Source organism: Plectropomus leopardus, chromosome 2 (genome assembly GCF_026936395.1).
Source record: "Plectropomus leopardus strain MGB_pleo_1.0 chromosome 2, ASM2693639v1, whole genome shotgun sequence".
Classification (NCBI taxonomy): domain Eukaryota; kingdom Metazoa; phylum Chordata; class Actinopteri; order Perciformes; family Serranidae; genus Plectropomus; species Plectropomus leopardus.
In genome coordinates this window covers 4,904,594-4,920,404 of record NC_142177.1, presented here as the reverse complement: position 1 = coordinate 4,920,404, position 15,811 = coordinate 4,904,594, and the positions used below count along the sequence as shown (strand labels likewise).

The 15,811-nt window shown below is 37.8% G+C and overlaps 1 protein-coding gene across 5 annotated transcripts in view; it reads right to left on the bottom strand.

The window, feature by feature from the left end:
- fhit (fragile histidine triad diadenosine triphosphatase) overlaps nt 1-15,811 on the bottom strand; it is a 407,063-nt gene that overhangs the window by 352,734 nt on the left and 38,518 nt on the right. For all 5 annotated transcript variants that reach the window (XM_088083324.1, XM_042498823.2, XM_042498834.2 and 2 more), the window contains one exon: nt 8,993-9,078. Coding sequence is in view for 2 of the 5 variants with exons in the window: in XM_088083315.1 (XP_087939441.1) it covers nt 8,993-9,078 (86 nt within the window). In the remaining 3 variants the exon portion in view is untranslated. The remainder of the gene's footprint in view (nt 1-8,992; nt 9,079-15,811) is intronic.

The following is a 15,811-nucleotide window of genomic DNA, read 5'->3' as shown; positions in this document are numbered from 1 at the left end:
ACAGGTCTTCTTAACTTGTAGATATAGGTTCATTCCATGTTTCCATGCTTCTATACCAAAGAGGTTGAACCTTGTGATTTCTAAACTTATGAACAACGGTGTGAACACATTCAACGCTACAGCAGAGGAAATTCTTCTCTCTTGAATCTTGATCTCAGGTTATGAAAAAAAAGAGCTACATGCATGTTAGAGTGCAGCAGGAGTAAGTTTGATGAGTTTTATCCAGCCATGATAAAGAACACTTGTATTTTAGTTGCTAAAAAAAAGCTTGATACTCAGAATTAAGTGCAGCTGCTATGAAGGCTTTACCCAACTCTAAGTGAAGGAGAGCATCTTTTTTTCTTTTAACATGGAAATGGTGATTTCACTAAGTATACTTTAACAGCTTTAAGATGTATCGCCATTTTACATAATGACTCTGAGCCTTTCAACCTCTTTTTTTTTCTTCTTTTTTTCTTTTTTATAACTGGAGCCTTTAAGCACTGGAGAATTATGTTTGTAATAACAAGCAGCTGGTAAAAAGCCCTGTCTTTAAAGATCCATTTGACATAATGGCACTCTGAATATAGAAATTACCTGCCATGCGGTTGTCAAGGTTTCTGGACTGAGTGGTAGGATAACAATTCCCCAACGGCAGTTGGAAAACTTTTCAACTTTATTAAAACTCCGAATTAACAATTGAAACATATAATACAACCATTACTAAAAAGGGTTTAAGAATGTCTATAGAATGCTCTTTGGACTTTCACAGAGGGCTTTTTGGCACAAAAGCTTTCTGTGGAATTCCATGAGCAGAAAATGTCTGTGTGCTTTTTGCAGGTATCTTTGCTCATAACTAGAGCCCGACCGATATATATATATATATATATAGAGAGAGATATGATCTATTTTCATTCCAGCTCAAAAATTCACGATATCGGTCACCATATTGGTAATCTGTAAATTTCTTAATAGCTCTTAACATTAGTGCTGGTTGTAGAGTTGATTTGGTGCATGTGATATGACTGTTTTCAGGTGTATTGATACCTTATGATTGGTTGAATGTGGCAAAACTGTTCTGTAGTCTTAGTGCTTCAAATACACAGTCTCTAGCTATGAGGCTCAACTGTAGGCCATAGTGGATATGTTGCCATAGTACTGTGTCTGTCCTGAAGGTCATGTGCATTATTTACAATGTCATGATTTCATTTGCATCTCATAGAACGCCCCTGCCTTCCCTGAGTCTGGACTAGTGTGAGAGCAGTCCATTATGATGATTGATGTTTTGTGTAACGTCTGATGCCTCGCACAGCACGTCAGGTGAGTATATATATAGATGTGGAAACCATGCCAATTTAGATCATGTTTGCATGTGAGCCAGGCTTCCTTCTATTTCACGCTATAATTGGCCTTTTCCATTGTTCCAACCCAGGTCATAACTTTGTGTTGCAAAGTGGTGGCAGTATCAGGCTCAGATGAAAAAGTACTTTTTAACAATCTTCACTGTATGCAATTTTAGGCGATGTAACCAGGGGATGGTTATAAGGACCGAGCAGAAAATTATGACAGGTCTGGAAAGAGATTTCCCATTCCAGGAAATTTCAAGCATTTTTTTTTTTTTTTTTTTGCATTCTGGTGAAAAAATATGCACCAATTTGTGGTGGAAAAATATTTTTTTATGCAGGAAAACACAATATTGAATACCTTAGACCCTCAATGTTTTATATTTAATTTGATCACCTACAGCATGTAGGCTTTTGGGAAATTTTAGAATGAGTAGGTGACGCTTGCTATAGGGCGATATAGATATCCCCAGTAATGAGTCATTTTCTTTGCGCAAGCTAATTTTCAGAACATTCTTAACAAAATATGCTTCAATACATTTCAAAAAGTGGTGGACACATCCCCAGTGTAAACACCTATGGTTTAAACATATATTGAATATAAATTCAAACTAATGGAGCTTAAGGGCTCAAATAATCAAATGTTGCACATAAAAATATGCATAGTGAGAAAACTTCACAAGAATCTACAGCTTCAACCTACTGAAATTGCGAGGATTGAAAGAAGTATTCAGATGCATTGCTTACTTAATAATACTTTATAGGGTATACATATTAAATCATGTTAAAAGTCACAAAGTTAGGTGAAAGCCCTGGACTCAGATATATAATAATACAAAAACTTTAATTTAGGAAAGCTGAAAAATGTATATATATATTTATATATATATATATTTATATAAATGTACTTATATTAATTAATTCATATTTGGTGACCTGGTTGATCTTTTGTGTACTGGTAGAAAGCACTGCAGTATGCCGACAGCAAAAATTTATTCAAGCAGAAACTGTGGTGATACTGATAATAACAAGGATGATGATCATGATGATGATGATGATGATGATGATGATGATGATGATGATGATGATGATGATGACATGGGCATGGCGGTGGAACTGATGCTAGTGGTGAAAATGCTAATACCGCTTGGTTTCCTCTTAAGTACATTAACACATTAAAAACGCTTATCATCTTACAACTCATCAAATGAACAGTAATTACACCTGTTCAGCTTCTTGCATTAAACATGTTGCTGGCACTCCAAATGTACCAATGCAATTAAGAGCTGACAAAATAGTGGGTTATACTAGGCTGCTTTTGAAGGGCCTCATTCTGCCTCTTGGCTAAACAGCAACGTGAATGAAATGAATAATAAAGAGAAAGCAGCACTCAGATCCTGAGGGTTAGTGGCCCCGATGTAACTGGAAAAAAAACCCCAAAAAACTAACAGCCAGATGTGTGGCGTTACCAGCCAACACAAACAGAGTGCATAGAAAAGTTAGATAACAGCAGAGAGACGCAGAGGAGGGCAACTCTAATCAAACAGCTGTTGACTGGATACTGCTGTGCTGTGGGAGGAGAGGGGAGGTAGTCCACCAGGACTGCATAAGAAAACTGCACTCCAAAGAAGATGATTGGAATTCAACAAGAGCTGTACTGTTACTCCCCAGATTAGGATCGACATGTGACAGGGCCACAGTGCAAAGAAAAGGAAGAATGTCTGTAAAATGTCTGTTAACTCAAAAGACTCCTACAGGGCTTGTACTTTTTGAAATAAATCATTATTGGACAATGTTATTGACCTGAGAGTACTCCCAACTCGTCAAATACTGCAGCATGGACTTGGCCCTTTGCTTTAAACTATGACGCGCCCCTTGAGCTTCAGTTTTGGATGCTCAGGGATGGTGTGTCAATTTCTGCTTGTCATGTGACTTGTATCTTTTCAAAATAAACTTCAGTGTTTACAGGACCACTGAAGGTTTTGTCAACAAAACTACTTCAATCAACAAAACTACTTTAAATTTCATCAACAAAACTACTATAGTATACAAAACTGCTTTGGGTTTTGTCAACAAAGCTACTTTAGATTTCATCTACAATTCTACTTTCGTCAACAAAACGCTTTCAATCAACCCAACTACTTTGGATTTTGTCAACAAAACTACTAAAGTAAACAAAACTACTTTGGGTTTTGTCAACAAACCTTATTTGGGCTTAGTAAACAAAACTACTTTCGGCCTAAGTTACAAAACTATTTTAAGTTTAGTCAACAAAACTACTTTAGATTTCGTTAACAAATGGCTTCAGTCAAAAAAACTACTTTAGATTTTGTCAACAAAACTACTTTGGGCGTAGTCAACAAAAGGCTTGGTTACGTAGGTTTAAAAAAAGATCATGGTCTGGGTCTAAGTACATTATTTTAAGTAAGTACATATTGATAGCACTGAAAAAATGTCATGTACCACTGCGTTATTTAAAGCCTGAATTCTTTCAAAACACCATGCCTTATGGTAACATTTAGTCTATGTGTCCTGCATGATGTGAGCGTGCCATGTACACTCTGCTGGTTTTGCTTTGATTGAGTACATTACCACCTGTGACAGCCAATAAACCTCTTCCCTTTTATTTGAGGAACCTATAGATAGGACATACAGAGTGAGGGTAAAATAGATTTTAATGACCACCCAAAGGATACATTACTATGCTAATCAAACCATTCCAAGCCCACTATGAAGAAATTATTTCAACATATGATATGGTAAAGAGACAGCCTTGGGAAAATATGTTATATGCTGTAAAATGTAACTGTTCAGCTTTACTGTGGAGTCCATTAACCCTGCACAATAGATCTGCTCTACCTCCTTATAGAAATATCATTCTGCTATATAAGCCCTGAAATGACAAGCTAAGTAAATGCAGTACTGTCTCTATTTTGCAATAGTTAATATTGACAATAGATGACATTATTTAATGACATTTACTTCCACCAACATTTTGGCCTCAAGTACATAAACAGAACTGGCAAGCTACATTATTTATCAAGGCTCCTTTTGCTTTTCCATAAAATTGTCTTCTTTACATCCAGGCTGGATGGTGACCAAATAATGGAGCATCAGCCTCTAAGGCTACAGGTTACTGATGGTAAGTAAAATAACACTTTTCATGCAGGCCTACGGGATAATAGAAGACATTTCCTGCTTTCTTCATAACATACAACTTTAAAAGTCTAAGAAGTCACTATAAGACGGTACAAAACAGTACCACTCTTATACAGGAGGAAATGGCAGTGGTTAGATAAGTAGTGGTTGACCCAGATGGGTTTTTCAATGGCCAATGCAAATGCCATTATTTACAGGGCGGGGTGGTTGATTGCTATTACATATTGTTGACATACGTTGCTGTTATTCTTCTTTTTTTGTGCATCTGATAAAAATGCAACTATTTAATAATCCTGTCAGCATTAATGCATTTATAGCAAGGCAAATTAAGGTCCATACATACCACTTTCTTTTTTTTTTTTGTTTTTTTTTTTACATTTTACATCAACCGATGGAGTTTTACCATGGGGCGAAGGAGGGATATCTATGGAGATAGGTTTACCGCAGTTCATCATCATAAACAACTCACATTGTTTTGATGCAAAGCCCAATTTAAAGGACGATTCTCTGAGATTCCATCCTCCAACCCAACACAATGGATGGAACTGAATTTTTTTTTTTTTTTTTTTTTAAAATCAATTACTCTGTAATTGTTGATAATCCAAAGATCCACAAAAGGTGCATTGCTTTGATAGACAGCAGTTCAAATAAAAGACCACAGTGGCAGTAGAAACCTCAGACAGATATCTCAAAGCCTGCAAGTAAAACCAGAGCCAAAATGGGCACAGTTACATGCTACTAGAGGTAAGACTCCAAGAGAGAGTGCTGTGATAAAGGTACACTATCAAGGTTAAAGTATACAGAGATACAGGAGAGAAGCTGCTTCATGTTGTTACTAAGATCCAGAGCTCGTACAATAGCGCTCACACAAGGAGCACACTGAGCCAAATGAGAGTCATTCATACAAACTGCAGAGTGTAAAGAGATGGCTGTAACTACGGATACCTCCCAGTGCCATAGGTGTGTTTATGTATTTACCAGCATACGGGACAGAATCATTTCAAATTAGACGCCATTACAGCCGACTGACATGAACAGAACAGAGCACAAATAGGTCTCCTAACATGACTATTAGAGATGATCATTTGCATCTCCCTCCAATTTCACTCACTAAAGTGTTTAAAGGCACATAATTAAGGTCCTGCAGTTAACATCACAGCCTCTTACAGCTGCCACACTGGCTGGCAGGAAACATTACACTCTCTGACCTGCTAACACACACAGTAAATGTATTATACTGACTGATTAGTTTCACAAGATTATTCCAAAAAACAAGCACTTTGCCAGACACACACTGCTGTTATATATGGCTGCACAAACCAATTTTATCAGCCAATGTGATCTTTTTTTTTTTTTTTTTAATGGTATCAGCCATTAATGGCATGAAAGCCAGTCCACTCTTAAACTTTTTTTTGGCAGCCAGAAAGTTTACAAAAAGACATTTACCAAAACTTAATTTTAAGCTTGTTTTGGTGATAACAAATAACAACCAAATCAAGCGTTCAAAGGTAATAAATAAAAAATACAAGACAAAAGACTATTTAGCAGTCAAAGCACACAAGGATAGATACATTTTTAGAAGTAAAAATAATAAAGTAAACAGACAATTTAATAAATACTCCTACTACATGAAGAGGAACACACCGCAGAAGAAGACACTGAAGAAGAAGATGCCGAAGAGGAAGAAGATGCCAAAGAAAAAGCAGAAGAAGAAGAAGAAGAAGAAGAAGAAGAAGAAGAAGAAGAAGAAGAAGGGGAAGCCAAAGAATAAGAGAATGGAGGGGGAAAGAAAACATCATGGGTAAATTCCATTTCTATTAGACTCCTAATCAAGAAAGCCATCTCTATTAAGTGAAGGAGATTTCAAATCAAAATCTAATTCCCACTTTGAGCAGTTAGGTTCAAAATAAATAAAGAATAAATAATAAAAAACTTGAACAGGAAAAGTGAAAAGAATTAAAATCTGATCCTTTGTTTACTGTAACCCAGCATGCCCCACTGCACTCTGTTACAACTTTCTTTGAGAGAACCATGGAGCAGCATGAGCAGCGGTTCGTGGCAGCGTTTTGAAATAATGATGTCCACACTGACAGAGCAGAGCCGCTCTGATTTAAATAAAGTCACTTTGTGTCTTTGTCTGTTTCTGAGGCACACCAAATGTTTAAAGTCCAGCTGTAAGCTGAAAACTGCAGAACTGAACTCGTGCTGGAGAAGAGGTAACAATTATGTCATGTCAGAGGTAACTATGTATTATAGTCGCTTGTATTTTTTTTCATGAAATCAAATTGGTTTTATAAAATTGAATGTAAGCCAAATGCAGTCCAAGTGTGCACTGTACATGTAGCTGTATTACAGAATAAATAAACATTTATTATCTCCTTTACACCACATACTACACCCTCCAAAATTACCATAAAGTATAATCAACACCTCTCTTAACAGTTTCAACAGAAGCTAAAACTTCATGAAGGTAGAACTTCTTACAGAACCATTCTATTCCATTGTTGTGTCTAACTAATAAACTTGAGACTGTCTCAGCACAAACACAACAGTAAAGGACTCAGGTTGTGATAGGGGCAAAGACCAGTTACCGCTTTGCGGTTGTGTGCCTCCACGAACCCATCAAGTTGCAGTTACAGTTTAAATTCATGGTTGTGAAAACATGGATTCTTCACACACATCTTTCCCACAGCAGCACAGAGGATCCATACTACCAGAACAGAAGATCCATACAACCAGCACAGTTTGAAGGTGGACACCCAAGATTAGTATCGCCAATTCAGCATCTGACCAAATATCTCACCTGCTGCTCTCGAGATATGACACTAAATAATGGCCAGGAAAGCATTTCCACAGAGCATTATGATGTCACAATGGAGTTGACATTTTGGATATAAATTGTCACCACTTTATCATTACATCCTGTCATTTACCTGAAATGTTACTCTAAAAGAACATATGAAATGTTTTGTTAGGTCACCCTGACCTTGACCGGTGACGACCAGATTCTAATCAGCACATTCTTTAGTCCAAGTGGACGTTGGTACCAAATTTGAGGAAACTCCCACAAGGCCTTCATCAGATATTGCATTCAATAGAATGAGATGGAGATAAGGTCACAGTGACCTTGACCTTTAACCACTGAATTCCCATGAGTGCATTGTTAAGACTAAGTAGGCATTTGTGTAAGATTTGATTAAATTCCCCTCAAGTTGTTCTTTAGATAACACGTTCACATGAATGAGAGGAATGCAAGGTCAAAGTGACCTTGACCTTTGAACACTAACATCAAATCAGTTCATCCTAGAGTCAAAGTGAACGTTTGTGCCATATTAAAGGAAATTCACTCAAGGTGTTCCAGAGATATTGCATTCACAGGAATGAGTCAAAAGAGGTCACAGTGACCTTGATCTTTGATTTATGACCATTGAAATCATATCAAGCAAGCCTTGATTCCAAGTGAACGTTTGTGCTGAATATGAAAAAAAAACTCCCTCAAGCTGTTTTTCCAGATAGGGCGTCCACAAAAATGAGACAGCCCAAGGTCACAGTGACCTTGATCTTTGACCTATGACCATAAAAACCTAATCAGTCAACACTTGCGTCCAAGTGGACATTTGTGTCAAAATTAAAGAAGCTCCCTAAAGGCATTTTTGAGATATTATGTTCACGAGAATGGGGTGGACGAACAGATATGCAGATGGACGTATGGGCACAAGGCAGCATGGAAGGACATACAAACAACCCAAAAACATAACACCTCTGGCAACGGCTGTGACAGTCATGGTGCAAAACAACAGCTTCATAAAAGAAGAACGTAAAAGAGAACCACTCTATTCGACTGCTTTGTATGCCTGATAAACTGGAAACTGTCTCAGCGTGTACAACATTAAAGTACTCAGGTTGGGATTGAGGTAAAAAAAGAAAAAAGTGTGAGAGCATTAACTGCAATATTTCAAAACAGAGAAAAAAAATCTTTCACTCTCAAGTTCCATCAGTGACTAGAAACATATTATCAGAACTGCAATGCAATTTTCGAAGAATGGACATAAAGGGCCTCTTTTAGTGCGATAATGTTAGCATTACCGACATGAAACCATTCCCAGTGACAGATCCTCACAGTGTCCTCTGTATTAAGATCTCTCACAGTGCTGCTGGAAGCTTGTGAGTTGAAAACCAGGGGCTCAGTGACTGAATAAAACTCAAATTATCATCAGTTTTTTTTTCTGTTTGTTTTTTTTTTCTCTAAGATTTACTGAATAGCCCTCCTGTACTACACTATAAATGCTCAGTGTGTGCACAATACTTCACTATGAACACAGTAACGCTGTCGGCTCTGTTATTACAGAAGCAGTGTGTGTGGTTCGCACTGACAGAAGGGATGTAAAAACAACATCTAATGTTTATTCCATTTGTAATCAACTTTCTTACATCCCTTGAAAGAAAAAAAAAAGGAAAGAAAATCGATGGCTCAGACATTTTCTTTTTCTACATGCAGTAAATACACTTACCTTCAACCTTGCCGGCTTCCCACGGCCTTGCAGATGGATAATTATAGAGTGGATGGAGGAACGGATGGAGAGAAGTGGTGCTTGGGCTGCGGGGGGGCAAAGGGAAAGGAAAATAACGAGACAAGTTTAATTACTGTAGGGTACAGAGAACTAATAAGACTTCTCTGTCACATTGTGATCAAACATATGGGGGTCATGAGCCTGTATGTTATGCTGACTGATTAAGGATGAGGCCCGTGTGACAGCAGCGCTTTGGCAGGAAGCTACTTCACTATTGACAAAGAGAGCAGAGACACCCCCAGGCACATCCCAACAGGTATGCCACACCTGTAGCTCTGCTAATGAGTTATATCACCTACATGCACATTACAGAATATTAACCCTATTTTATTATATTAAAGCTGCATGAGCCAAGGGGTCGGGTATTAATACTCTTCAGTTCAATTCAATTTTATTTATAAAACCCATTTTCACAGATTACATTTTGCCTCAGAGGGTTTTACAGCATCCAACCTCCCAGCGACAAAGGAAAAAATCCCCAAAAAAACCTTTATCGGGAAAAAAAAAGTAATGACCTCAAGAAGAGCGACTGAGGTATGAAAAAAAAAGTAATTTATGATAGAATGTAATATTACATGCAAATATTGTAGTTTATGTAAGTGGCAATGTGTATAATATTAGTGGAGGTATAGCTAATAATAGTGGCAGTGGTAGTTGATGTTGCATGTAGTAAAAAGGAATGATGGTGATGGTGGGTTCTGAAAAAGTACTTGACTTGAATCATTAGTTGGAGACCCTCAGTTGACTAAGACTGCTTCAAATTGAGCAAACTTTTTTTTGTGATAAATTTACAGCTCACAGAAACTTAATACTGCTCAGTCTCTGGCGTTTGTTTGATATCTAGTGTCGACAAAAAATGTTGTTGCACATGTCCGACCCATCATTAGTTTGTTAACTATATGGCGTGAACGCTGCTGTCAAACTGAAAAGCCCACGGAGAACATTCAAACTTTAAAAGTTGGTATGGAACACAAAACGAATCATGAAATACTCGTACTGAACAGAAAAATCGAATTCGACTGGTAGAATTCTGAGTCAGGGTACAGATCTCGAAAATACATTAGACTGAACGGAGCACAGTTAAAACCCAAAATTGAATCACACATAACTTGACAGTAACTTTGTCATAAACCAGAAAAGTTATAATGGACAGTTGTGTGACAGTCTCAGAGACAGCACAGAAAGCCAGTGAACACAGAGTCAAGTCAACATGTCAACTAAAAACACACAATTATTTGTTTTTGTAGAGTTTTGAAATATAAAATTAATAGTAGTGTTCCAAGGCTGGGGGCGTTAAATACTGACAGTTGGTAGCGCATGTGATATTGATCTTAAATACATCCTTGAAAGTGTTTATAAGATGCTAACTCCAAAGTCAGCTAATCCATGGCAATACTTGACCCTGAGAGCAACAGATGGGGTATAAAGAGCGAGAAAGTCTGCACAGCTTTAAAGAGAGGGGAGGTGGTTAGTTCAAACAAAGGACTTTCACCCTTGAGGCCTCATGCAAGAAACTTTGTACATACTTATTTTGTTAGTACTCACCTATTTTTGGTATTCACCAATTTATTTATTTTTTATTTTAAATATTGAACTCTATACTCCTCTACTGTTATTAGATAACTATTTTACAAATTAAGATTTTTGCACAAGAATCATATGAAGATATAAAATTGCAGCTGAAACAATTGGTCGATTACTTTAAAAATTGGCAACTATTTTTACAATCGTTTAAGTCTTCAAGACTTCAATGCATTTCCCTCAAATCACATTTACTTTGAGTGAATTTCACAGTAGTCCTGTGTCAATTTCACTCGGCAGAAATTTTTCTTCTTACAGCCTTTTCTTGTGTCATCTCTCCAGTCTTGACCATGTGCCAGAGTCTTTGCACACGGCACGTAAGCTGCCTATATATAGTGTTTAGGGAGCCTTACCTGTGCTAATAAGTGACTTATGATCAAGTGGGATTCATCACTCAGCATACCTGAGTAACTAGGATGGTTAGGAACGTTTGGTGCATCTGGAGTTGACTTTTCTTATTTTCATTTTCTCTTACCAGGAAATTAAGAGAAAATATAAGAGACATTTAAGAGAATGTTGCTGCATGAGGCCTAATAGACTTGGTGTCCTGTAAGTCGCTATGAGATTCCAAAGGGTGGGAGCATTATTTGACGGTCCGGGACTGTGAACAAGTTGCATGTGTATGATTTCTATTGACTAAATAAAAAAGCCACTCGGGATATTGCTCCTCGCTATGCTATCACTGTGACTGTCGTGATGGTAATGTCAGTCTGTCAATACTTCGACCCGCGTGTCTTTTGTTCAGAGACTGAAATGCCTCATCAACAATCATATGGACTGCTGTGAAATTTTGCACAGACTCGTGGTCCCTAGACGCGAACCCTAATTACTTTGGTGATCCTTTGACCTTTCCTCTGTTGCAATTATTGATTATCCGTTATGTTGCCTAACCCTAACCTGCTAATGCCAAATGCTAATGTAGCATTTGGCTCAAACTACCACTAAATGCAGCCTCATATAGCAAGACTGTAGACTTGTATCATTGTTTACCATGGGAGGTATTCTCTTTACATTGGGGTTGGGCAAATGCACAGTGCCACTTGTCATTTTATTGTGCTAATTAAATTGTCTTCCTGCAAATAACCAGTGAAAGCCACAGGTCAGCTGCCCACTAAGCAGTGACCAGCCACAGCAGTGAGACAGTGGGGTAAAACAGTGAGTAGGGCCAGCATATTCTTCAGGTTGAGGCAACAAAACTCCGTGATTAGGTTTACAAAGAAAAAAGATGATGGTTTGGGTTAAAATAACCATGTTTGTTAACAACAAAATGTAAAATACTGTATGTCATGTAACAAGACAAACTTTGTCAAAATAAAGTTTACTTTTTTGAACAGGACAAGAACACTGGTCTACTGGATGTGAGTCCTGTGTTTGTTTGACCTATCCATCTGAGCAGACATTGTCGCCTTTCATAGTGCATAGCTGGATTTTCTCATTTGCTACAGTTACTGCAGTCACTACAGGTTGCCCCCTAACAATACACAGAACTATAAAACACATTTCCTGCAGGAATTGTGTGTGAATGCTGAAGGCTGAAATGAATCCAAAACCATGGCTGAAAATTACAAAAACAAAATTATAAAACACATTGCCAGAAACATCTGAAAATCTTGCAGAAATGGAAGCTGAACTGCGTTGCCTCAAAAAGTTTAGAGTTGAAATACATTACTAGAAAACCTGGAAACCAAACTTTAATAATGTCAAAGATGGAGGTTGAAATTCACTGAAAAGGTAAAAGATGAATGCTTCATATTTTAAAAAGCATAAAAACTAAAATGAAATTGAATAGAAGCATCAAAGTCCTTGAATCACATAACATTTTTAAATAAGAATGGTTTCTGTAGCTGCTGAAAAAATCCAAATGAATAAAGATCTGGATAACAAAAGTTGTGGATGCTGAATCGACATTCACTCTAAATAGGGGTTGTAACTGCTGCTTGCACAGATGATCTGTGTGATTATATTTTGGAGGACCCTCTTTATGTCACTTTGGATGGCTTCAATTGTAATGCTAGAAAAATCAGCACTTACAATTAAAAATAGTGTATATTATACAAATGTTGTTTAAGTTCAAGAATCCAAGATATTCTTGCATGCCCCACTTCTTTCTAAAGTCACTCCTTGTTGTTATGTCCATAAAAAAAGGAAAGAAACAAACATAAATAAATTAACTCCAGTGCTGGAGATTCACTGGCCAAAATATCTTTATAAATACACCATAGTACTGCAGATTAAATATGTACTCCCACCTACCTTAATGTTTCTTTAATTCACATTACATCATGATGTATTTTTATTGTGTCATGGGTCTGCGTGTGAGGTATAAGCTCCCTCAGCTAACCCTAGAATATGACATGATTGTTCCTCATATTGTGAACCAAGGCAGCTACTTAAAAATAGCTGTGTGTACCTCAGTTCACCGGGGAGGCAAGGCATAATGTTCCAACATTTACTTTAACAGACAAAAGTGAAGATGAAAAGAGCTTACAAAAGTCAACTCACTGATCTGCAAAACTGACAGCAAACTTACATAATGGTGCCATCTTTCTGCGGCACAGCAAACTCCCGTCGACTCTGTTTACATGTTTGATTTGCTCACAATGATTTAGGTACACCCTTCATACTCTGCCACTGCTGAGGTGTCTTTATCTCACCTACAGATGGTCCAAAACGCTGCAGCAAGGCTTCTAAACACACTTATATAAGAGATTATTTGAAATTCCTATTGTTTGTGTATGAAGCAGTGCGTGGCCTGTGCCTGCATACATTTGTGAACTGCTGTCCTCGTACTGCTCGTTCAGAATCCTGAGCAGCTCCCATGCTCCTGTCCTTCTATCTGTCCATCTAAAAGATGTCCTGTGGTTATGCTCCCAGGGTTTCTTTCCTGGCCGGTCTGACGCTGCCCATGCTTACTGGTAACGGCAGACACTTTTTAATTACACAGGTAGCAGAGCTCGGTTGGAAATCAGGGTAGATACTCGCAGTTCTGGAGCTGCTGATCATAATATTAAGTCATCTAATACAAAGCTCTAAAAAAACACTGTTTTCTCAACTGTTTTTTAACCCCTTTAAAACTGAAACTGGCTTGATTTCTTTCAAAAATACAGAAAGCAGGCAACAAGCAACTTACAAAAAAAAGACCATAAAATTAGCAAGAAATTTGTAAAAAGTTACAAGAGAGTTACCAAAAATTAGCCAAACAAAAATATCAAGAAAAGTTAAGAATCAAAAAAGGAAATGACCTAAAAAAAAGTGCTGAAATAAAATAATATTTTCAGATAATTATGATAATTTTAAACACTGCTTTTTAGTTTTCTAATGATTTTCTCTCTCTCTCCCTTTTAAACTAATTTTTAAGGTAATTTTCTTGTCACCTTCTGACAGTTTTTTGTTTTTTGCAATTGTGTGAAATTTCATGCAAAGTTGCTTATTACCCTTGTTTGTTTTTGAAAGAAATCACACAAATTTGCCCAATCCATGAATCTGAGAATCGTTCTCACAATGTTATCATACAACCACAGATTTTTTTAAACCTGTGGGGAAGACTTTCCGTTTTTAGTCGGGCTCTTCTTGTCTTAACCTTGTCCTTACATTTTTGTTATTACAGAGAAAGTCAAATACTGATAAACAGTACTGTAGAGTTTTCGTACCATTGTCAGCTCAAATGTGAGCAGTGGCCCAGCTCTACTTACAGAAGCTAAAGCATGGCTTGTGCATCAGAATCAGATACCGGTGACCTCGGAGCGAGCTGCTATATTTGCAGCACTGAGAATGAGAACAGGCTGGCTGTAAACACATTCACCAGTTTTTCTTCATCTGTTGCATTTCTGACAGAGTGCTCATGGTGTGCTTACTACCCTCTGGTCAATATTTCTGTCATGTAAAAGAAGTGGGACATATATTATTAAAAAGTACTTGCTGTAACCACTAGTAACCACGGTGTTACCAAGTCAACCAGGAAGGAAATCTTTCATAATTCATGAGAACACATAAAAAATTTAAGGAGGGAAATCAAAAAGTTGATGGAGTCAAAGCTCTCTATAAATAAAGCTGACATGACGTCTCATTGTACATGAGACCAAAGCCCTTGAGCACCTATTTAGCCTCTTTTCCGTGGCTCTCTGTGTTAAGAGGACGGTTCTGGATTGGATTGGGACAGGAAAAAGCCCATTTATCACGACATCAGCAGCCCAGCAGGCAGGGAAGCGAGCTGGCAGTGTCACTGATGGACTGGCATAGGCTGCGTATTACCACAGCCTCCGGTCTCCCCGTAGTCTCACTGACGAGCCCCTTGCCTGCCATCAGCCCCTGCATTCCCTTTCCATTTCTCTCCTTTTCCAGGAAGAGACTCCCGGGGGTGACAGGGAGGCGTTGGGTGGCTGATAGTGAGAGTAATTAAAAGGGCTGATTAGAGTGACGGAAGGAGGACACCATGGGAGACAACAAGAGTGTCCCTAAAGTCAGAGAGGAGGGAAGAAAAAAAGGACGAGAGGTAGAAAATACAGCGCAGATATCATGTCAGATCAGTCTTTAAGTTAACGGGGGATTTCTTTTTGTCCTCAGTCACTTCAATTGGGGCAGAATCTCCGAGGAGACACCAGCTCGCAACTACCAGAAACACTGCACAGAGGAATGGAGAAGTGCTCTACAGGGAGCTTTTGAAGGTTTTTCAAGAACAAGGCTGTTAGGCCGACTTCTCCCTTCACACAGAAAAACGGAAACATCTATATTCTCACATCATTCCATTGTTCATACTCAAACTTTGGACAGACAACGAAACGTTATACAGCGTGACAGCAAGTGCCAACACATTCACTCACAGCAAGTTATATTTTCGGAAAGTTTCGTAAATCTACTCTGGAGAAAAAAAAAGGCTAATGATTGTGATGATGAAGTTTAGGTTTGCTGGATAAAATGAAGGAAAGGGAGGTGCATAGTTTAGAGTTGGAGTTTATTTAAACCTTTGAAACTTGAGCAAACTGGTGTGATTTCTTTTGAAAACATGGAAAAAAGGGAATGACCAGTTTGGTAATAATTTGGTTTCACAGATTGCAAAATATCAGTAGATTTTTAAACCTTTATTTTATTTTGCTTTATGTATACACATATATACACAAATATACAAATTGCAGGAAATTTGTCTTGCACTTTTTTGCAAATGTCTTGCTAATATTTGGT